Source organism: Neopsephotus bourkii, unplaced genomic scaffold (assembly GCF_033783945.1).
Source record: "Neopsephotus bourkii isolate Nb327-2 ecotype Australia unplaced genomic scaffold, CSIRO-AGI_Nbou_v1 NB_1134, whole genome shotgun sequence".
Lineage (NCBI taxonomy): Eukaryota > Metazoa > Chordata > Aves > Psittaciformes > Psittacidae > Neopsephotus > Neopsephotus bourkii.
In genome coordinates, this window is record NW_026901620.1 from 331,130 (window position 1) to 355,906 (window position 24,777).

The window sequence follows — 24,777 nt, forward strand, 5'->3', positions numbered from 1 at the left end:
GCTAAACAGCAGGTTGTTTATGAGTTACTTCTGTCTTGTGACTGTGTCCAATGCATTATGCCTTAAATCTGGATTACAGAAAACTACTGAATAGGAATTTCCCTCTAAAGAGCTAGCTTGTGGTTTTGGGTTTTGGTGGCGGAGTGAAAGCTTGAAGAGTTTTAGTCTCCCTCATAATGACAAGAAATCATGTGTTGGCTTTTTACATTGGCTGGGGGAGGAAAAAAGGCATCTTGGGAGATTATTCCTCTAACATTCCAAATGAGGATTCCAAAAAAGTTAGACCCTGAACTTGCTCTTGTAAACAGTTCTGCTTTAGGAACTATTTGTTCCTTACATGAGTCACTGCTATGACTGCTTTTTACTAGGCAGTTAACTGTTCTCTGATTAAATAAAAAATGTCTTTCCCATATTAAAAAGTACTAGTAAACAAAAATGGTTTATTTTTAATCTTGAAGCTACTTTACACTATTTCTCAGTCTCCATGTAGGAAGAAGTGGAATTTTCTGAAAAGTGGACTTCAGAGCACTTACCGCAAGGCAGTTTTGGCCAGTAACTGGCAATCTTCAGTGTGCACTTCGTTTTGTTTGTTCTCTTGGTAATAAATAACAAAAGGAACAAATAAATTACAAATCCAGTCATGCCAATTTTTGTCTATTCAGCTACAAAATGAGAAGTATGCATGTTACCCTGCAGCTTATATCCATACTATGCAATTTAGAGGTGACTGCCTCACTTTTGGGGGAAAGCAGAAGGTAAGTGTGTTTCATTTTCTGCAGAAGTCTATACTGCTTTGTTTCTTTAACACAAAGAGTAAACTTCCAATTCAGATATTTCTAATGGTAGCTTGCTCAGTTAACAAAAAAGAAAAAAAAAAAAAAAAACAAAAAAAAAACCCAAACAAAAACAAAAAGGGAAACTACTTACTATATTTCAAGGGGTCAAATAGAAATGTTTTATCCATCTGTTTTGGGTGTATGTGGTACAATGAAAGCGACTGATAGCAGCTGAAGTTATGTTCTGGAGGGGGGTAGTGCTCAGGCAACTGCTGTCTATTGAATGCTGAGTGTGAAAACATAATCTCAAATGGTTTCTTTCTGAAAATGCACATTTTTATGTTGACAGTACTTCTATTTAAAGTCTCCTAGACTGCCTATTACTAATTCTTTGGAAATATATCCTTTGTTTTTTCACTGTATCACTAGTAGGAGAAATAACTGCTTAGTCCCTACAAAAATATCATGTGGAATCATCTGAAGAGCTACACTACCAGAACTATATGTCATTTATGAGAAAGGCCAGTACCAAGTGGTGAAAGAATATGAGTCTCAGATACATACGTCAAGAATAAATGGGTATTCGTCTGCTTTAAGACTTAAATTGCAGTATGTGAAGCATTTTGCGATGACATGTGAATACTAGCTGAACAACCAAGTATTGCCTCTTGCACATGTCTCTAGGCCTCCTTATGTTTTGATGGTTATAAGTAAGTTGGCATTCATATCCAATTAAAGCACAGGTTTGATATATTCAGATAGAAATGGTGTAGCCGGAAGATACAGTTATTATGGAGAGTATACAGCAGGCAACGTGGGCCAGCAGCTTGACTCCATACCATACCAAAGATTTCATGATGGTGCTAGCACAGTTAGCAAAATGATGCCCTCACATGATTCTGTCACATCCCCACATTTAAGAGAGCTAAGCCTTCTCTCTTGGTCAGTGCTAACTGACAAACCAAAAGGTTTTCCATGAGTCATCAGTTTTGTATCTGGTTAACTGAACAGCTCTGTATTTTGAAGTATGGCTCAATAACAAATCACCCAAGCTATGACCTGAAGGTGTACAGAGCATATTGTGCCATCCACAAGGTGCAAGCAGTTTTCTGTACTGCTTTTCCTTTTGACAGAGCACTTACCTATCCCTCAAATAACAGACAGCGGAGAAGGTATTTCCATTTACTTGCTTGTCTCTGAAGTTCTTGCTCCCAACTGCTACTTTCAGTGACATTCTACAGTAGTTGACTTCTTTTACTGCCTCTCCTGTTTAAACTGCGTGACTTAGTATCTCCTGGTTTAGCCTGATTTTTCAGAAACACTTTCTCCCTGTGATTAATATGGAAGTGAAAAAGTTGCTAATTTTGTTAATCTCTTTTTTTTTTCTAATGTGAGTGATGTTGAATAAAATTGTCTTATCATATGCGTACGTTTGAATTTCCAGATCAACCTGGGTAGTGGATGCACTGTTGTTGCTTCAAGAGTTCATAAGACTTGTTTACAATGAACTTTTTCTGATTTTGTTTTTTTTTGTTTTATTTTTAATTCTTCCCTAACCTCAAGTAAATCCAAAACTGTAAAGCTGGATCTGCAGCTGGAGGGGGCCCAGGGATGTCTGTACATCACTCAATGAATATTCTTGCAGAAGTTTCTCAGCCATGATTATATGAAAACCTGTGCACCTATACGTCAGCTCAACTCCGGTTTCTAGACGATTGTGAGATTTCAGTTTATATTGAAAAGTTTAACTCAGCCTTTCCTGCCTGGATTTTTATTTTAGACTCAAAACAACAACTTATAGGAACCTTTAGGAGACTTTTAAGGATCTGTACTAGCTTGAGTCTGACTGTTCCTTTAGGCACCCCTTCTAGACACTGCTCTTCATGGTTCATTCTTACTGACTAGATTTTTAAGCTAATAATTTAAAAGTTCAGAAATGCATTTCAATATAAAATTCTATTGTACCTGAATACCAAATAATTGCTAGGAATAAGATATTCCTTTGCCTTCAGAAACCCTACTACATGCCTCAATATATCTTCAAGGTGTATTGCGCAAGGCTTCCCACTCATACTATCTTTAAGGGCAACCTGTCAGTCTTCAACCCAAGCTAAGCTAGATGTTGTTACTCAGAAGTTTACAGTCCTACATCAGTAAGGAGATTAAAAGCTCATGTATGCAGCTACCTTTGCAGATACGGGAAGGAAGAAGCAGATTGTCATCCATTTGCTAGTGTTAGATTTTCATTTCTTCCCTCCACTGATTTTACTGTCATGCCAAATGGTGGAAAAACATGTAATGGAATACTGTTCTGCAGCTTTTCAAAGCATTACCTGCTTATTAAGAAGTTATAGTAAACTACAGTGTTGCTGAAGTATTCGTAAGATTAGCTGATTACAGGGGAAGGACTTTTTCTGCAGGTGATAACCAATGGATTAATGATTCAGGCGCTCAGAGTTCACCAGAGAATTATTGAAAGGGAATTCTGTGTAAAAATGACTTTTCAGAAGGCTGTGTCTGTATAAGGTACCATAATTCCTGGTGCCAAGCACACAGCAAAGCCTCACACTTCTCTACCAGCTAAGATTTTGGAGGTTCCTGTTGTATGGAAAGAATCCTTCATTCTTATTTCTGCTGTCCATGGAGATTGGGCATATTTGTGCTCTTTGCTGTTTCCTTTTTTTTTTTTTTTTTTTAAACCTACCTGTTGAAAGCAGTTATCTTCAGCCAAGGATTCATTTACTGCAGGCCCTGGCTAGAGGTTAGGAGGCTTCTGAGAGGAGAGTTGTTCAGAAGCAGCAGGCAAGGCACTGGAAGTGCGTGATTCAAATACAGCAGCAGCTGTGGTGCATTTTTAAGTGCTGGTGCGTGTGACAGTGGAAAGTCTGAGACATCAGAGCCAGTCAAGGTCAGTTGAGCATATAAAAGGTTGCAAAACAACCCTGTGATCCCTGAGCTGTTTAAGATGTAATAGCTGGAAAGAAACATAGGTCAATTTATCATCTCAGTAACAGCTTACTACGCATGTAACCTGAACATACAATAAATGGCACCAAGAAGCAGAACCAACTGGTATATATATATCTTCCTTGTCCAAACTGCCGATTTCTCAATATTGCGGAATCAGGTTACATTTCATTTCTTTGGACTTCTAATGTACTTGTATGGGGGAAGGGTGTCAGAGTGGGGGACAAGGCCCTGCCCGCACTAAAAGCCCATATATCACACTGCAGGAGCTGCAGATCTGCCAACCGGCTGGGCTCAGCAAAGAAAGTCCCATTGTAAAGCAGAGGCAATAGCATTAACCTGGAGAGATGCAGCAAGATTATTTCTTCACAGTGGATGAATACTAAGCACGTAAGGCCGAACTGGAATAAATTACAGAGAACAAACTGAGCAAGTTAGACTTCAATGCTTCTCCATTCCTCTGCTTCCCAGCATTGTTACCTGAGAAAATAAGGTTACCATTAAACAATTGTCCTTGGTTTTTAAAATTAATAAGTCATCCTACAGTGAATAAGTTTTTAATGCCTAACTGTGGGTGCTTTTCACTGAGTGATGGCAGTGATGGCTTTTCACTTGGTGGGAGCCTGGAGTTTTGTGGTATTTAAAACTGAGTTCCAAAATAGGCACTCGAGAAAATATCAGTCGAACTGGCAAAGTATTCAACTTGGCAAGCTGAAGAATACTTAGATAGCTAAACATTTATCTGTTTTTTTCCAACTATATAAGTTAGCTTATTAGCAAATAATACCTTTATTTATGAGGCTTCTTTCATCTCAGGAAAGCAATTAAACTTTTATCAAGACATAAGGGCAACTCCATTAAATTTAATATGCTAAAAAATGACAAAGACATGCACTGAAGTGCTACGTCTATTTGAGATGTGCTGCGGTGCTTTTGCCTTCAGCTTTAAGTATGGGGAATACTGACACTGTCTGAATAAGGGAATTGTAGATGTTCTTTGTGTATTATTGTTTGGTCTGCTTCAATAACATGACCCACCAGAAGAGCATGAGTTACACACAAATATCTAAAAAAGGGGAAAAGAGCTGGCTTATTAAGTCTTCAAAGATTTTTTTAATATAATTTTAAACCACCAAAGAATTTAATAGTAGGCAGCTGTTTATACACCTAAGTACCAAGTACTGCTATGAAAGTAAAGCAGAAAACATCTTGAAGATGCTTCAAAATATTGGTCTATGGCTTAAATACAAACTGACGTGATTTTAGTGTACTGTCCAAGACTGTACTGGAACGTTGTGGTTTTTTTTTTTGTCAGCTCTTCAGAAAAAGCTTTCCACAGGGGAAAAAGAGAACTGAATTCTCCATCTCCGATTGACTGTAAACTGAGCAGCTGGAGTGCATGGGGGCCCTGTGACCCATGCACCTATCAGAGGGTAAGCTATAGTTGGAAATCTGTTCCAAAGCCACAACCAAAGGGACATTATCTGTCTGCTTTTTGGTTATTGGGAACATACCAGACTGCAGCTCTTAATGCTGTATGTTCATGATATGATGGAACCCATGATTATTTCATACCTGTAAGCCATAAAAGTAAGAGAAGACTGCATCCAGATGTACAAAACTCGCTAAGTGTTCTGATTCAAAATGTTTTGTTGGTAGAAATTATCTATTTTGGCCATATTGGTGTTTCTATTATGAACATTATTTTTTAATACATTTTTACATTTTTAAATAAAAAGCAATATTTTTTCAAAAGCAGTTTTTTATTTTCTCAGCAAAGTTCTTCTTATGACTTTAAAAAAAATTAAAGACTTGGAAGCATACAAAATATATGATGCTTGTCCTCCCTGGATTGAAAGTAATGAAAATAGTGAAAAAAAAATACAGTGAAAAACAAGCACCTCTATATTCTTGCTGAAGTATTATTATTAATTCAATGTTCTCCTACATTTTTTTTTATGCATGAACAGTGCCTATGGATTTTTAACCAGAAATTTCACCACGGATGCTTCATTTTGGGAAGTTCTAAGTTCAGCTGAAAATCCTACAGTTCTGCTAGTTTTCTCTCTAAGCAATGTTAATAGTGTTATTTATCTTTCAAGTTTCGCTCTAGACGCATTGAAAGATTTGGACAGTTTGGTGGAAAACCATGCCTGGAGACCTTAGGAGATACGCAAAGCTGTAAAACCAGCCAAGCTTGCCCTGAAGAGCCAGAATCAGACTGTGGTACTGACTTTCAGTGCAATTCTGGTAAGTTTTGTTTTCATGCCTTAGTGAGTTATGCAGGAAACCACAAAGTTAAATCTATTTCTGTTGAAGACAAAATGCATACACAAGATGAGAAATATGCTTCCTTGCTTTTATAGTTGTAAATAAACTTCTGAAGCAGTGCCTTATTTCTAGGGTTTAAAGGCAGTCCATAGACAGGTGGGTTGCAATGCCACAACTCCAAAACTACATCAGGAACAGTTCTTGAGAAGGGGTATTTTCCTCTTATCTCCCATTATAATTTGCATCTAGTTTAAATTCTTCTGTAATCACTAGTCCATGTTTAAAGGCTGACCATACTGTGAGTGTCCTTTCTTCAAGCATAGCTGTTCTTTCTGCTACAGAATCACTGTTTTTTGAAAAACCACTGGGAAAAACTAGGACTGAAGAAACAGTCATAAAATGGATAGGGAAGGTTACTGAGCAAATTGGTATCATGTATACTAGCTGGAGACCAGAATGCCTCTAGATTCAATGTGAGATATGAATTTGTAAAGCGATACACGGATGGCATATGAACTAATGTAATGTTCAAGATTCATCATAAATCCAAATAACATAGGAAAACTTAAAGGCAATGCAAATAGTCAAAAAGAGGAGAGTTTACAGGTCATGGAAGGAAGGGCTGGCCACTTGGGAAGAATATAAGGCTGCTGCTAGAGGATGTAGGAAAGCTGCTAGGATGGCTAAGGCCTCCTTGGAATTAAAGCTGGCGAGAGGGGTCAAGGACAGCAGAAAGAGCTTTTTCAAATACATGGCAGGTAAAACTAACACCAGAGGCAATGTAGGCCCGCTGATGAATGGGACGGGTGCCCTGGTGACAGAAGATACAGAGATGGCAGAGTTACTTAATGCCTTCTTTGTCTCTGTCTACTCTGCCGGAGGCAGTCCTGAAGAGCCCTGTACCGCTGAGACCTCAGATGAAGATAGGTCAACGGAGCGGTCTGCCTTAGTCGATGAGGAATGGGTTAAAGACCAGTTGAGCAATCTGGACATCCATAAATCCATGGGTCCAGATGGGATGCACCCGCGGGTGCTGATGGAACTGGCAGAGGTCATTGCTAGACCGCTCTCCGTCATCTTTACCAAGTCTTGTGAAACGGGAGAGGTGCCTGAGGACTGGAGGAAAGCAAATGTCACTCCCGTCTTCAAAAAGGGCAAGAAGGAGGACCTGGGTAACTATAGACCGGTTAGCCTCACCTCCATTCCTGGGAAAGTGATGGAACACCTTATCCTTGGGGCCATCTTAAGGCATATCAAGGATAAGAGGGTTATGAGGAGCAGTCAACATGGCTTCACCAAGGGGAAGTCATGCTTGACCAATCTCGTAGCCTTTTATGAGGAAATAACACGGTGGATGGATGATGGCAGAGCGGTGGATGTGGTCTACCTTGACTTCAGCAAAGCGTTTGACACGGTCTCCCACAGCATCCTCGCAGCTAAATTGAGGAAGTGTGGTCTGGATGATCGGGTAGTGAGGTGGACTGTGAACTGGCTCAAGGAGAGAAGCCAGAGAGTTGTAGTCTATGGGGCGGAGTCTAGTTGGAGGCCTGTATCTAGTGGAGTGCCTCAAGGGTCGGTACTGGGACCAGTATTATTTAATATATTCATCAACGATTTAGATGAGGGAATTGAGTGTACTATCAGCAAGTTTGCTGATGACACTAAGCTGGGAGGAGTGGCCGACACGCCAGAAGGCTGTGCTGCCATCCAGCGAGACCTGGACAGGCTGGAGAGTTGGGCGGGGAATAACTTGATGAAATATAACAAGGGAAAGTGTAGAGTCCTGCATCTGGGCAGGAACAACCCCAGGTTCCAGTATAGATTGGGGAACGACCTGTTAGAGAGCAGTGTAGGGGAGAGGGACCTGGGGGTCCTGGTGGACGACAGGGTGACCATGAGCCGACACTGTGCCCTTGTGGCCAAGAAGGCCAATGGCATCCTGGGGTGTATCAGAAGGGGGGTGGTTAGTAGGTCGAGAGAGGTTCTCCTTCCCCTCTACTCAGCCCTGGTGAGACCTCATCTGGAATATTGTGTCCAGTTCTGGGCCCCTCAGTTTAAGAAGGACAGGGACCTGCTGGAGAGAGTCGAGCGCAGGGCAACTAAGATGATTAAGGGAGTGGAGCATCTCCCTTATGAGGAAAGACTGAGGGAGCTGGGTCTCTATAGTTTGGAGAAGAGGAGATTGAGGGGTGACCTTATTAGTGTATATAAATATATAAAGGGGGAGTGTCATGAGGATGGAGCCAGGCTCTTCTCAGTGGCCAACAATGAAAGGACAAGGGGAAATGGGTACAAATTGGAACACAAGAGGTTCCACTTAAACCTGAGAAGAAACTTCTTCTCAGTGAGGGTGATGGAACACTGGAACAGGCTGCCCAGGGAGGTTGAGGAGTCTCCTTCTCTGGAGACATTCAAAACCTGCCTGGACACGTTCCTGTGTAACCTTATCTAGGTGTTCCTGCTCCGGCAGGGGGATTGGACTAGATGATCTTTTGAGGTCCCTTCCAATCTCTAACATACTGTGATACTGTGAAAAGAAAAGAAAATATGCTAAGTGAATTCTGAGTCCCAAGTCATTGTCACTATTGTAATTATCTCAAATACTGTGAAATGCAAGTGGATAAATTAAAATTAGAAAGTATGTATTTAGCTACTAGTTCATAGTCATTGTGCGGCATTTACAGGTGTGGCAGATATTAGCAAATATTTTGTTATGCTAGGGCTAAATTTACCCCAAATTTTTAACACCTGTAGAAAAAGGTCAGTCTTTGTAAACCCTGTGATACACACACTTAGGAAAACTACTTCTTCACTGTGGCTTTAGAACGCAAATCACCATAGTTTTTGACAGTACAGTGTTCATATTATTATATTATGATATAATCCACATAGCAACAATTCAGACAATTCAGAAATTATTTTTTTATATTGAATTAACATTTTCTTGTATTCTCTTAATATGACTTTAAAAACTCCTAAAACAATACACTAATATTCAAAGATTAATACAGAAAAATTCACAGGAAGTAACAATTGTCTTCAAATGACAACATTTCTCCTGTCACTTAATGTTCTCATCCATCCTGGTAAACAGAAGTATGTACATAAGTAAGCAGAGTAGTATAGGTTTGTTGGGGGGGGGGGTTCCATTTGAAGGGGGGAGGGGGCTGGAAATTAATTCCTCATGACAATAATAGAAACATGACAAGAGGAAGATCTCAAGAGTAGCAGGGAAGCTATTTAAAGTCCACCTTGGGGGAAAAAAATGCATTCATTTAATGTTTTATTCTCTGATTAGGTCGATGTATCAAGCAACGACTTGTGTGTAATGTAGATAATGACTGTGGAGACTTTTCTGATGAAGATAACTGTGAATCGGACCCACAATCACCGTGCCGTAACCATGATATTGATGCGTCTGAAGTTGGCAGGACTGCAGGGCAAGGGTAGGAAAAAGTAGCACTGGGCCTTGTGAAGAGTCTAGCACTGTCATCAAAGCTAAAAACATAGGGCCAAAACATAGTGACATTCCCAAAAGTGGAATCTGAATCATGTTCATATTTTATTCAGAAATGTTATGTGGCTTTTGGACAAACACTTAACTATGGTTTTATTTTGTATACTTGGAGAGGATAAAATATTATACAGGCATTTTAAATCAATTATTATGTTGCTACATAAAATCATACATAGATGTTACATGAGTAACTCAAAATACTCATTATTTAAATGTAACATTTATAGAGATTTAGATATGTTTCAAGTGAGTTTTCATAATGAATCAGTCATTCTCAAGTACTTTACTAACATGCATGTCTAAAAGGGAGAAAATTTATCTTGATTATTTATACAGTGGGATGCCTTACTGTAACAATACTCTGCCTGCAGCTTTTTTTCCAGTGTTACATTCTCCATTTCCCAGATGTTCATTGTTTACAGGAGTTTTCGCCAGTAATCTGAGTAGAAAATTAATCTTTATATTCTCAAATACTGCTGGATTTCTTTCGTTTCAAACAAAAGGAAGTGTGGCATACTGTTTATCTACAAATAGAGCTAAAAACCAACTAGCCGAAGGGGAACAGATGAAACTAAAAGTATACTACAGCACCACCTTCTGTTTAAATGAAAAGGACATATCCTTTTCATTTAATTTGGTAATAGTGTTACTGCACAAAAGCAAAAATGCTGTCCTTGTAGCATGGGGAAGGAAGCCAGGTACTTGGGCATTTTTAGAAGTAGCTTCTTTATTATTTTTACTATAATCTATTACTAAAATATTCCATGAGATAATGTTGCATACATGTGTAGATGTGATGGTGGCGACTTTTTTGAATTTATAACTGCTTTCTACTCTCAGTATACTGACATGTATCAGACATAAATGTTGGACATAGTGAAAAGATTCAAATCTATGAAACAGATATAGAAGGTCAGAAGAATGCTACAGAATCCTCCAAGGAGCAGTTGGGTTTTCTTAAGTATCTCTTGTACATCGGTATGTAGATGCATAGAAGTATACAGCCAAAATTCTTGCTTCTCTGTTTCTGTAAAGGTTCAGATTCTTTTTCCTCTGTTCCAGAGAATACTATTATTCCACCAGGTCACACCCCGTGAGAAAACACAGTGCTACAAATAGTTGCATATTCCTTCTACAGATTTGATGGATGTTGTACACACTTGATATGAAAGTTCCTACCTGAAAACAACCTAGTAAAAGTTATGAAAAAAAAAACAGGTTAAAAATAGATGTTGGAATATCCCTTTTACACCTATAAGGAATGCTTCATCACAAATACATTGGTCAAAAAGAAATGTTTTTACCTCCTTTTATTCATCAGGTTCTCATTGTGGTTTGATACTTAGTATCTATCTTTTATCTGTTTATTTGTTTATGTCTGATACAAAGCCTTTAAAAAGTAAGAGCTTTGTAAATCCTTCAAAGTGCTTCACAAAAGATGTATTGTTAACTCCACTACACAATGAGAGGACCACCACAGGGCAAGCTTCTGTGTGGATGAAGTAATATGCAGTTCCATAGCTATAGTCTCCATTTCTCATGGAATCTGACTTTTTCAGTCATAATACCATTGTCTACAGGCTACGGGTGCTGACATCTTTCAGAAGCATAACCTTTCCTGTATTTCTCTTGTAGAATCAATATTTTAGGGATGCAGCCAATGGCCACACCATTTGACAATGATTTTTTCAATGGTCTTTGTGAAAGAGTGCGTGATGGAAACACACGGACTTACTACCGCAAGCCATGGAACGTGGGTGTTCTCATCTATGGTGTAAGTCTAATTCCTTCTGTGCAAACTAGGATGTGCTTAACTGAATGCTGAATCCTGAAATCCACCTCAAAGACTTGGCATATCTCTTCAGTCTGACAGCAGCAGCTTTTTAGCACCAAGCTTTTGTTTGACAAAGTCCAGAGGGAAACAGTTTATGTTATCATTTGCTTTAGCAGTTAAGCTCACTTGTGACAGATAAATTCCCACAGGTTCATTGCTGCACCTGTGCCTAGTAAATACAGATATCTTTCTGGAATGTTATGAGAGGATGAGAAGAATGGGAGATGTGCTGGGTAGAGCAGGAATATGCTTTGCCTATCACTGTAAGTAGATGCTTCAGAGAAAAATTACAATTTTATACAGGTCATGCCCAAAATCAATAAATCTGACCCAGAGATCATTGCTGTTATTTGATTTTGATGCATAACTATTTTCAGTTACTAAAACTCTGTGCTACTAAAGTATACAAAAAAAAAACCCAACACTGAAATAGGTATTCTGAATTAGCTGTTGTCAACTGCAAAAAAAGAATGGAAAATCATAATCCTGATTAATTTCAGATATTGGGACATATTAGCAGTTCTCTGTGTTCTAGGAAGGAGCTGGAGAGTACCATTCCTTACACATAAAGGAAAATTTGACACATAAATTACTTTGACAGTGTCATATGCTAAGATTTAATGCTCACTGAAATATTGTCACTGCAGTTTTGACTGAACTGATTAAAGATGAAGTGATTTGGGGAGTAAGTAGTATTTCCATTTGTTTTGTTTTAAAAGAAAAATGTATTGCTAAGCTATGTAAAACATATCACTTTAAAGTGCTGTGTAGATTTTTCTATTACTGCCTGGTGTGTTCTCTCATACAATCTTGTCATTATATTTTATAAGACAAAAGCAGACAAAACCTTCACATCTGAGTTCTACCACGATCGTGCAAAAATGTTACGAGAGGTTTACATCGAAAAAACCTCACACTTTAATGCTGGCCTGTCTCTGAAATACATACCTACTGAAGGAAGTAACAAAAGTAGTTCAGAAGGAAACTTCAAGTATCACTACAACAAGAATTCAAGTTTAAGTTCTATCCTGAAAAGCTCCACAGAAAAGGTAAGTTTAGTCAAACAAAAGGTTTTAATGTAACTTTTTTACAAGCAGTAAAATTTGTGCAGTGTAGAATAACACAATATTAATCTTTCTATTTGCCTGCTAATTTTCTGTCATTTATTCACAATAATGAAATCCTGGCCATACTAGGGTTAAGATTTCAGACGTGGCCAAATGTAGCTAGCGCACTGTCATGATTCTGGTCTGTCAGCTCTCATGCTTTCATAAGCATTGCCCATCTGGTGGTTCCCTGCAGCATGTTGGAAGGAAATGTTCTCAGTAAGCAGTCTGGAAAAAGCAAGCCTATTTGGGAGTTACCAAGAAGCCATACTGCCTTACCTGTCCTTTGAGACAGAGGATAGGCCCTATCTCATTTAATTCAGTTTAATTTAGTGGCAAAGAAGTAGCCTTAGAATCTAGTGAGGTCAAACAGACAGAGACCACAAAAAGTGATACTACACTGTAGATACTATGGCCTAATCCACTAGCTGGGTGCTAGTGGAATTAATCAACCAGGTCCTATACTCTTTCCCACCATATATACCAAAGTCTGTGATTGCAACATGCCATCACATACAAGGCACACCAACTCAATAATACTGAAATGCACCACATGCAAGGAAGAACAGGTCTGACCCAATTAATTCAAACTCTTGTCAGCCTTGTTGCCTAGGATCCATTCAGATTTCTGGAGATCAAATGGATTTTAGGGAAAAATTAGATAACTCTCATAACTGATTAATTAAAATACTGCTGAAGAGAAAAATCTGTACTATAAAGGGAAGCTGGCATACAACACTGCCTTTGTATTGGCATGAGTTTTCTTGGGCTAGAAATGGACTGTTAAAATCTCCAACCAATGACCTCCACAGATGCAAAACATGAAATTTCATAGTTGAGGGTATATTATAAGCTGTTCATAGAGTAGTGGCTTATTATAGGACTTCTGGCTTCAAATTCTTGCTCAGAGATCAGTTCAGAAAATGAGTCATGATCCATCACTGGCAGAGGTCTATCACCATAAACTCATGTTTCTGCAGGTTAGTGGACTGGCAGTCTCTGGCCAAGAACCCTCCAGGGCTCACCTGTGAGTTAAAGCCAGGAGCAGCGCAGGAATGTCCAGCTTGGAGAAAGGCAATTTTATACAAGCTGGATGGCAGGAATATTTTCACCTACAAAAGTTTCCTCACAGAGATTTAGATGCCTGAAGGTTCTTGCAATTCTGAAGCAGCATCTGAACCAACAGTTTAATCTCCTTTAAATGGTGCCAGATAAGGTAATGGTCTGCTGCTAAATCCCTTTAAGGACCACCTGTTAGGCACTCTTGTTTAGCAAGTCACTTAAGTACTGCAGATAATGGTGATTGGAACGCATTTGTTTCCTCAAAGTCTTCAGGGCAACTATTTCACAAACTGTCATGTGTTATGGGCAGCAGCTAGGTCCTAGTTTAGGTTATGATATAAAACCATCTGCAGTGTAATTTATGAAAACATCAGTCACTATACCTGTACTTAGAATGTATGCATGGGTCAAATGCTTCAAGGAATTTTTTCTTGATAAATTTTCATTTTATGATGTTACTTTGTTTGATTTTTGGAGCTGTGGTCTTTCTTCTGACAGTCTGAGAATAACAGAGAAGTGATCCAAAAAAAGAGAGAACGTAATACTCTGACTGTAAACAAAGACAAAACTCCATCTGACCTCAGTGGGCAGCTTCTGTTATCTAGTGAGACATATGGAATTAATTTTCAGTGTTACAAAAGTCAGAAACGTAGATATTGTACTTAAAAAAAAAAGACCTTGTTGTCAAATTGATCACATAGGGTTTACTGAAATTAGTAAAGGGGAAGTTCTGAAAAACTGGAAAAACAGAAATAAATGAAATCTCTTGCTGCTTGCTCAATTTAAATCGGAGAACTTTTAATTTGAATTAGACAAGTTTGTCCTTGTTCCAAAGTGCTAAATTAAATTGCATGTTTGAAAGTTCAGCAGTTTCATTATAAGTAAAAAAGAACAGATATTTCTTCTGTGCTGCATACCAGAATGGCACTCTCATCCACTTTCTTCTCCTTGCATTCAGAACCAAACGTTTCTTCATGTAAAAGGAAAGATTCAGCTTGCAAGATTCCAAATGCGAAGTCGTGATGTTCGTCTAACAGATATTTTCCTTGATGATCTAAACTTTCTGCCTACTGAATATGATAAGGGGGAATATTTCAAATTTCTAGAAGATTATGGAACTCACTATGCAGTCTCTGGAACTATAGGAGGAAAATATGAACTTGTTTACGTTCTGGATAACTATGCTATGTCTCGAATAGGTATGCATTCTGTTGGCCTTGCTATGGTATGCAGATTATCACCAAGTCTCCAGTCATGCAAAGAAATGTATGAGGATAAATTTGTGTCCATGGAGCATTACTGGGAACAGTGCAGTTCAGTGTGTGGTGCTTGTCCCACACCAGTGACATTACAGAATTACATGAGTTCAAATGAGATGACAGTCTTTGTAACCTCCAGAATTATTTGAAGTCTGTATTTTGAGTCTTCAACAGAAAAAAGAAATTAAAAAAATCAAAACCAAAAAACAAACTAGAATTTAGACATACCCAAAATATTATCAGTACTAATTGGTGTGACATGATTCACAAGAGATTCCCAGTGCCTAGAAAATCTGCCTAAACCTTAAATCTGATTTGCTAGTTGGTACCTTCTTGTAGTACAATAAGTTTGGTGATGGCAAAGAGATAAGGAACTTTCTAGAAATCACATAGTACACTTGAGTGTGTTGAAAGCGTTTTATAGACTTTAACATTCACACTGGATTTTTCTATGCTCTGGTTCAGATAGGAAAATAGCAGTTTAATTGTCCCTTATGTGCAGTTCAGATATATGTGGGTTTGTGATGGATTAAAGAGGTCACACTGGAAAAAAGTTAGAAAAGGCAATTCTCATGGTGATTTTGAAGATCAGAAAATAAGTACTTGCTTTTTTTTTTTTTTTTTTTAAGTAGCAATCATAAGCACAAGTCTTTCTGAACCCAAAAGTGAAGTTCCAGATTATATGTGTGAGTCTGATAGATACAAATATGTTAGAGGCAGTAGCGGAGAGTGGGGGATTAGAATTTCAGGGAACAGAGTACTTGTGTGAGATTAGTGGCCTTATTAGCCTTACGAGAAAAATAGTGGAGAAACATGCTTGAGGGTGGGAGAGAGATACAGGAAGAATTAAATGAATTAGCATATAAACCCAATCTTTTACGATAAGCATCTAAGAAAGACAGAATTTCAAATGAAAGAGTGGTCCCTAAGGGCACATCTGTTTTCAGTTAGATCAAGGAAAATATAAATCCATTTTTATAGGGTTTTGATAGTTTTCTACTCACTGTAGATCTCACTTGCTTTTGCTCAGGTACTTCAAATACAATCATCCTCACATTCACTTCATGGAAGAGGGAAAAGCAGAAGATAAATGGAAAGAAGAAAGCCATAAACTTTTCCAATAGCCCTGAAATGTATTCTCCAAGAATAACATCCCATTGTTTATGGTCATTCAATCCCTCTAACCACCTAATAATTTCCACTTTCAGGTATCACTATAGAAGATGTGAAAAGATGCCTCGGCTATCACTTAGATGCCGTGACTGCATATGAAGATTTACATGTCAATGTTAATATTGATGGTGGTAGATGTGAAAAGATTCATGTGAGAGATGAGTGTAAGTATATCCTTATTTTACATTATATCTTTTGCTTAAGGAAAGATGTTAGCTTTTATAATCAATGTAGATATTACTGTCAGGGAAAGGACAAATCCAGCAGATGAGGCTCCCATAGTTCTACACTCAGCTCAAGCCAGGCTGAGTACATCTTCCCAGTACACACAAGCACACTTTTATGACACGTACACACACTGCTGGCCACAAACATCAATGTAGTCAAAAGCACAGTGTTGCTGTTAGTGGCAAATATCACAGAATCACAGGATGGTTGACATTGGAAGGGTCGTCTAGAGGGCACCTCCAGAGGAGATGTACTGGCTGTACATGGGCAGTTGATCCCTCCAGTAGCTGACCTTAGACATTCAATTTAACCAACAAGTGAATCCTTAGTCTCTGCTGTTTCTGGCACCCAGATATACAACCCCTGAAGGCCCACAGCTCCACTCCCATTGCTGGTACAGACCATTTGGTGCACATCAGCACACACTCCAGATGTTTCCAGTATCTGCCCTTAGGTGCTCACCCTACTCAGCAATCAGACCTTGGATCCTCTTATCTGCAGTTGCCTTACACAGACACACACTGAACATGCAAACAGGTCTCGGTCAATGCCAGAAGCTTGTGGATTCTCCTAGAGCCCTAGCTATGAAGCAAAAGCTCCTACTGTTCTAATTCCTGCCCTTTTCTGATTCAGCTCAGGTGATACAGTCAGCTCAGGTGATGCAGTAGTGTTCCTCATATTATCTTTGGATTGTTATTAAATGGCTCTGATCTCCATAATGTTGCTCATTTTGCCCTATCCTTTCCTTTCAGATATAGGATTGTCTAATCTAATTGCAAAATAAAAGATTTCCTCCCACATAGGAGATATGAGTAAAGAACGATTGAATTCCATCACAACTCATGAGCGAAGGGCTCTTCTCTCTACAGTCGTTTTATAGAGATGGACTCGTTGCGTTAAAAAGATAACTGCTCTTCAAGATGCATGGGCAGTAAACTTTCATGTTCATCCTCTCTTCTTTCTACAGCATCGTTTAAGGATGATTTTGTCATAGATGATATAGTCTCCTTAGTTGATGGAGGGAAGATTGACTTTTCAGTTAAGATAAAAGAAATGTTACTGCGAAGATCCAAAACCATTGATGTAAAGGATTATATAGAGTGGGCTAAGTCCTTAGTTGATGCTCCAGTAGTGATACATCAACGGGTAAGTACAACTTCATTAGAGCTGTGGTTCTTACAGTTTTGAAGCTTTTGTTCCAAGATGGAAGTTAGACTCCAAGTTTATTGTGAACTTTCAGGTATTTTTTTCATCTTAACATTTTCTTCCTTATGCTAGTCATGGAAGGAATATCAAAAGGATTCAGGACTTCAGAAAAGTCTGTATGATTGGGCTCTTTTCTTCTACAGCCTTCTCCGATACATACACTTGTTCCAGTTAAGATGAGAAATGCATATTTAAAGAAACAAAATTTGGAAAGAGCAATAGAAGACTACATTACTGAATACAGTGTGTGCAAATGTGAACCCTGCAAAAATGGAGGCACCCCTGTGCTGGTAGATGGATCCTGTACATGCATGTGCTCAAGCTACTTTAAGGGAATTGCTTGTCAGATTCCCAAATCTACATTAATTAAAGGTTAGTAAATAATCCAGGCACACTAAACTGGACATATTTGTCATTGTGAACAATATCCTGTCAAAATGAGCCTTTATAAGGATAGAAAGACGTCTTAGCTCTGCTGCTGTTATACCTACTTATACCTACTATTGTCAAATCTCATGGATATATGGTAAGTTAGTGTAAGCTACTGGGTTCTTTCCATAAAGAGGACACTAATTTAGAGTTCATTGTCCTACATGCATTGTTGCGTCATGGAATATCCCAAGTTCATTTATGTTAACAAGTGCAGTAATGGTAAACCAATTTCAGGGAAAAGTAGTCTTACCATGTCATAACCTATTTGCCTTCAGTTTCATGCAAAAGCACATGTGTTTGCTAGCACATGATCCCATGTCATAATTACTGTCCTAGCTTAATATTAGATTGGCCCACAAGGGGGAAGGGGGAGATGAATGCAGTTTCACAACTGACAACGTAAAAAATTTATCGTGCTGTAAATTCAGTCTCTGTAGCTAAGTTTTTGCAAGCACAGGTGCTCAAAACAGACCTTAGAACTTGATTTTCATGCAGCTTCCTAGGGAGACAAAGATGCTGAAATCTGGGTTTTTAAGCAGTGCCACTGACAAGGGCATTTTAAAAAGCCAGATCTGTGTGATGGGCTGTATGCTGGAGGCTGCAGTGATCTGCAGAGTCACAATAACTAAAAACATCTGACTTTAGTCATGGTCTATCTTGCCCACCTTCAAAAGTGCCAAGTAAAAAGCTCTAATTAATATTTCTGTTACTGCGCAGAAGAAAAAAAGATGTTGGACTAATCCTAGTATGGTGTTTAATTAACAGTTGTCACTGATGGAGGCTGGAGTTGTTGGAGTTCCTGGTCTGCCTGCATCAATGGAGAAAGCACTCGAACTCGTCAGTGTAATCATCCTACACCAGAACCTGGTGGCAGACCATGCCAGGGAAAAAGCATTGAAAAACGGCCCTGTGGAGAAGCAAAATAGTTATGCTGTTCAAAAACAGGTCAGCAGCCTTTCTAAATACTAATGTGTTATTGCTGTTTACAATAAATGGTCAGTCAATATTTTGAGCATTTCAGTGACACGGTTGAAGAAGTGATGGGTAAATCCACTTACATCATTTACATCTGTGACTTGATACAGTTTTAAGAGCATTCACCTTGTAGCTTGAATTTGTAAATGGTTGGATTTGTATTTAAATGTCTTGAGAAGTAATGTTTTATCACAGAATTCAGGAGTAAAATAGAATTCCAGATAAGAACAGACTAAAACTCCAGCTATTTAATTCAGATTTCATCTTCTGTCAGACCCTCCACCAAAAACCTTAGGTCTTAGAGAACAGGAAAGAGACATGTCTTCCAGAAACAAGCATAGATAGTTTGGGAGCTTGAATTCTCTTAACTTGGCAAATAGAGATCTTACATCCAACAAAACCACTCTTAGAGCATTTTCAAAACTTTTAGCTTAGAAAAAAATAGTGTAAGAAAATATCTAGCTAAATGGTTTTGTCAGGATTTGGTGGGTTTTTTTACATACTACTGCAAAGCAAAATAAAAAAACAAGCAGGATTTTGAGGATGGATGCTCTGGTCCATAAAATGGCAAGGTGGTATGAATTTTCTTCATCTCCTGAGACAAGAAGCATGCATTCCACTTGGACGTGACAGTAAGTTTCCAGGCCCAGAAGGAAGCATTTGGGTTACATGCTTAACATGTTACCACAGGTTCCTTTTCTTCTGGAAGCCCACAAGTAGAAAAGATGTGGCAACATAGGCCACCCTGTTGAAAGTCTTGCAACGTTACCTCTACTTACATTTAAAATATGTATCAGGAAATTTCTTCTATGCCTGCCGTTACTCAGCTTCAGTAGTGTTCAGCTATGCCTAATATTCTTAGAATTGTAGAATGGTTTGTGTTGAATAGGATTTTAAGGTTATCTAGTTCCAACTCCCCTGCCATGAGCAGAGACACCTTACACAAGACCACGTCGCCCAGGGCTCTGTCCAGCCTGGCTTTGAACACTGCCAGGGATGGAGCATTTACCACTTCTTTGGGCAACCTGTTCCAGTGCATCACCACCCTCACAATAAAGAACTTCTTCCTTACATCCAATTTAAACTTCCCTGTTTTAATTTGAACCCATTCCCTATCACTTGTCCTATCGCTACAGTCCCTGCTGAAAACTCCCTTTCCAGCACCCTTGCAGGCCTCCTCCAGATACTGGAAGGGTGCTACAAGGTCTCCATGCAGCTTCTCTTCTCCAGGCTGAATAGATGGAGTTTTCTCAGCCTGTCTTCATATGGGAGGTGCTCCAGCCCCCCAACAGCTCCATCTTATGTTGAGGACACGAGAATTGCACACAGTACTCCAAGCGGGGTCTCATGAGAGCAGAATATTCTACTTGTGAAGCACCTTGAAGTGTTTCCTTACACTTGCACATTCCCTAGGTCAGTGCTATTGCCCTCTTGCTAAAAACAGAGTATCAAGTTAGCCTTTGATTGATCCAGTGAAGTCAGTCTTATTTTAAGAATTCTCATAAGCAGTTTAATTTTAGTCCTGCTCTATATCATTTACATGTCATTTACATATCATTCAGCCATGACAGTAAATGCCAGTATGACCATGAATGATGCACACATATTATAGAATCATAGAATAGATAGGGTTGGAAAGGACCTTAAGATCATCTAGTTCCAACCCCCCTGCCATGGGCAGGGACACCTCACACTAAACCATCTCACCAAAAGCTTCATCCAACTTGGCCTTGAACACCACGAGGGATGGAGCATTCACAGCTTCCCTGGGCAGCCCATTCCAGTGCCTCACCACCCTTACAGTAAAGAACTTCTTCCTTATAGCCAGTCTAAACTTCCCCTGTTTAAGTTTTAACTCGTTACCCCTTGTCCTCTCACTAGTCTCTAATGAAGAGTCCCTCCCCAGCATCCTTATAGGCCCCCTTCAGATACTGGAAGGCTGCTATGAGGTCTCCACGCAGCATTTTCTTCTCCAGGCTGAACAGCTCCAACTTTCCCAGCCTGTTTTCATATGGGAGGTGCTCCAGATCCCTGATCATCTTAGTGGCCATCCTCTGGACTTGTCATCATCAAACTTGTTGAGGACGCACTCAATCCCACTCTCCATGTCACAGACAATGATGTTGAACAAGACTGGTCCCAACACCGATCCCTGAGGGACACCACTCGTTACTGGTCTCCAGCCGGACATTGAGTCATTGACCACCACTCTTTGCATGCGGCCATCCAGCCAGTTCTTTATCCACTGGGTGGTCCACCTATCAAATTGATGTCTCCTCAATTTAGAGACAAGGATGCCGTGTGGGACAGTGTCGAACACTTTCCACAAGTCCAGGTACATGATATCAACTGCTCTACCCCTGTCCATCAGTTCTGTAGCCCCATCATAGAAGGCCACCAAATTGGTCAGGCAGGATTTTCCCTTAGTGAAGCCATGCTGGCTGTCATCAAGCACCCTGTTGTTTTTCATGTGCTTTAGCATGCCTTCCAGGAGTATCTGCTCCAAGATTTTGCCAGGCACAGAGGTGAGACTGACTGGCCTGTAGTTTCCTGGCTCATCCATTTTCCCCTTCTTGAAAATGGGAGTTATATTTCCCTTTTTCAAGTCATTGGAAACTTCATCCAACCACCATGACTTTTCAAATATGATGGACAGTGGCTTAGCAACTTCATTTGCAAGCTCCTTCAGGACCTGTGGATGGATTTTGTCAGGTCCCATGGAGCTGTGCATGTTCAGGTTCTTAAGATGGTCTTGAACCAGATCCTCTCCTACAGTGGGCCTAAAGTCTTCATTCTCACCATCCCTGCATCTGCCTTCCAAGACATGGGTTGTGTGGTCAGAGCATTTGCCAGTGAAGACCGAGGCAAAAAAGTCATTAAGAACCTCAGTCAGGGTAGCCAGTTCTCCTGATAGCTTCCCGAGAGGGCCCACGTTGTCCCTAGTCTGTCTTTTATTTGCTGCATACCTATAGAATCCCTTTCTTTTATCTTTCACATCCCTAGCCAAGTTTAATTCTAACTGAGCATTAGCTTTCCTAACCTGGTCCCTAGCTTTCCGGACAACATCCCTGTATTCTTCCCAGGTGGCTTGTCCTTGCTTCCACCTTTTATAAGTCTCTTTTTTCCTTCAAAGTTTCCTCAACAGCTCCTTATCCATCCAAGGAGGTCTCCTGGCCCTCTTGCTGCACTTCCTTCTAGTTGGGATGCAACACTCCTGAGCTTGTAAAACACTCCTGAGCTTGTAAACATATTCAGACATGTTTCTTCAGGTAAGGCATAGTAAAAGGTCTTGAAAAAAATTAACCTAACTTTGCCTTCCGATATATCACACACGTTGTGTATTCACTCTTCCACCAGAAGTCAGATACTAAAGTCTTCTGAAAATCACAATATGTGTTTTAATTCTTCCTCCATTCTTCATGAAGGTTGTGATGCCATTTAGCAGGATCTCGATAGGCTGGAGAATTGGGTGGAGGGAAACCTAATGAGGTTCAACAAGGACAAGTGTAGGGTACTGCACCTGGGGAGGAAGAACCCCAAGTACCAGCACAGGCTGGTGGCTGACCTACTATAGAGCAGTTCAACTGAGAAGGACCTGGCAGTATTGGTGGATGACAAGTTGACTATGAGCCAGCAGCGTGCCCTTGTGGCCAGGAGGTCAATGGAGGTGAAGCTCCCACTCTACTCAACCCCAGTGAGGCCACATTTGGAGTACTATGACCAGTTCTGTTCTCCTCAGTACAAGAGACAAGGAGCTACTGGAGAGGGTCCAGCAGAGGACCACAAGGATGATAAGGGGTCTGGAGCATCTCTGTTACGGGAAGAGGTTTCAGGAGCTGGGCCTGTTTAGTCTAGAGAAGACTGAGAAGGGATTTCATTAATGCATATACGTCTCAACTGTGGATGCCAGGAGGATGGTGCCAGATTCTTTTCAGTGGTACACAGTGACAGGATGAGGAGCAATGGCCATAAACTACAACACAAGATGTTTCACCTCAACAGGAGGACGAACGTTACATTGAGGGTAGCAGAGCACTGAAACAGGCTGACCCACAGGGGCTGTAGAGTCTCCCGATCTGGAGACATTCAAACCCACCTGGACACATTCCTGTGTAACCTGCTCAAGGTGGCCCAGCCTTTGCAATAGTTGGACTAGGTGATCTCCAGAGGTCCCTTGTAACCACAATGATTCTGTGATTCATTAAATTTATTTTACATTACAATCATATTTGAAACATAGTGAAATCATGTTCTTGGTGAGCCACAACAGTACTATTTCAGTTAAATTTTTACCTATATGTCATAGCTACTATCTCCTATAATTTTTTTTTTTCTCCTTTTTTAGAAAACAATAACGGATCTCAAACCAATTCTACAAATCACAGTTTCTGCTGACCAACTAGCTACCCAAGAGCAACGGAATGCCATGATTTAAAAGCACCTACAATTTAAATGATCACTAATCAAAACAAACCAATAAATGTCTTAACAGAGATGAGCCAACGCAGTGGTTATGGTCCATCTTTTATTTGTCTCTGGCTGCATAATTGTGTGCCCTTGTCACTGTGTTTTCATAAGTCTTTGTAGTTTGTTTTCTAACTGACTTTCAAGAATTCAAACCTGGTATGAGTTTCAGAACCTGAGAGAATAACTACCTTCAGCAAAGGGCCCGTGTGGATTTATTTCCAACCACACATCTTACATCTAGTTAATGTCTTGAATCACCAGTATGTTTATGCATGCAGCTTTACTAGAGCTACCGCTTTTGATCTTCCCAACATTTGCTGAACAGCCAGACATTTGTATCTTGTCTATGTAAATGTGTTAAAGATTTTTATACTAAATCAGATGCACATTACAAAGGGATAGAAGAGTTGTTATTTTACTATCCATATTTTTAGCAAAACTTCCAAAGGAAACAGGGCTGAGGCAACTGTATTGTAATTGCACATACCTGGCAGCCTTCCTCAGTGACTTTTGAACCTAGTGGAAAATTACTACAAAAGAAGTTTCATGAAGAAAGGCAGCTAATTTGAGAAAACAAAGACAAATTAACAATTAAAAAAATAAAAAAAAGTAAATTAATGCCCCTGCTGAGGTATAGGTATTGTTAACTTAGCTATTCACAGTAACACAGTATCACAGTATTTTAGAGATTGGAAGGGACCTCAAAAGATCATCTAGTCCAATCCCCCTGCCGGAGCAGGAACACCTAGATAAGGTTACACAGGAACGTGTCCAGGCGGGTTTTGAATGTCTCCAGAGAAGGAGACTCCACAACCTCCCTGGGCAGCCTGTTCCAGTGTTCTGTCACCCTCACTGAGAAGAAGTTTCTTCTCAAGTTTAAGTGGAACCTCTTGTGTTCCAGTTTGTACCCATTTCCCCTTGTCCTATCATTGTTTGCCACTGAGAAGAGCCTGGCTCCATCCTCATGACACTCCCCCTTTATATATTTATATACACTAATAAGGTCACCCCTCAGTCTCCTCTTCTCCAAACTATAGAGACCCAGCTCCCTCAGTCTTTCCTCATAAGGGAGATGCTCCACTCCCTTAATCATCTTAGTTGCCCTAATTCTATTCTACCAGTCTACAAGGGAGGAAGACACAACAGATTTCTTTAAAGAAAAAAAAGTTAAGAACAAAGATCAGTAACATCAGTCCCTTACACACTTGCAGCCAAGGTCTGGAAGAGTCCCCTGGAACCTTCTTTACCTGCCTCCTGCACACCAGAAGTGACCCTGAAGACTTTGAATGCCAAAAACCAAACATCACAAAAGAAAACAGGAGAGTGAACTGTTTCCCAGGCCCCTAGGGTAGGACAGCATTCAAAATGCAAAAGTCTACTGATAGCCAAAGAAAGCAAATCCCACCCTGTGCTACAGAGGCAGAATAAAAAAGACTTTTCACTAGTTCCTGCCACTGTGAACAGTTCCAGTCACACAACAGTGGTGGAAATAGGCTTCCACTAA

General features: G+C 39.8%; 1 protein-coding gene across 2 annotated transcripts; it reads left to right on the top strand.

The window, feature by feature from the left end:
• The first annotated feature begins 600 nt into the window (after window positions 1–600).
• C9 (complement C9) lies at window positions 601–18,776 on the top strand. 2 transcript variants are annotated; one of them, XM_061362734.1, is made up of 11 exons: window positions 601–755; window positions 5,059–5,176; window positions 5,846–5,993; window positions 9,313–9,460; window positions 11,167–11,305; window positions 12,196–12,414; window positions 14,492–14,732; window positions 16,001–16,129; window positions 17,161–17,339; window positions 17,543–17,771; window positions 18,597–18,776. In XM_061362734.1, exons 1-11 carry the CDS (start codon window positions 670–672, stop codon window positions 18,755–18,757), a joined length of 1,797 nt encoding a protein of 598 aa, XP_061218718.1. In that variant the 5' UTR covers window positions 601–669; the 3' UTR covers window positions 18,758–18,776. The 2 variants fall into 2 exon arrangements, with proteins under 2 accessions (XP_061218718.1, XP_061218719.1); XM_061362735.1 differs by having other exon boundaries at window positions 633–755; window positions 5,083–5,176.
• Window positions 18,777–24,777: the final 6,001 nt, after the last annotated feature.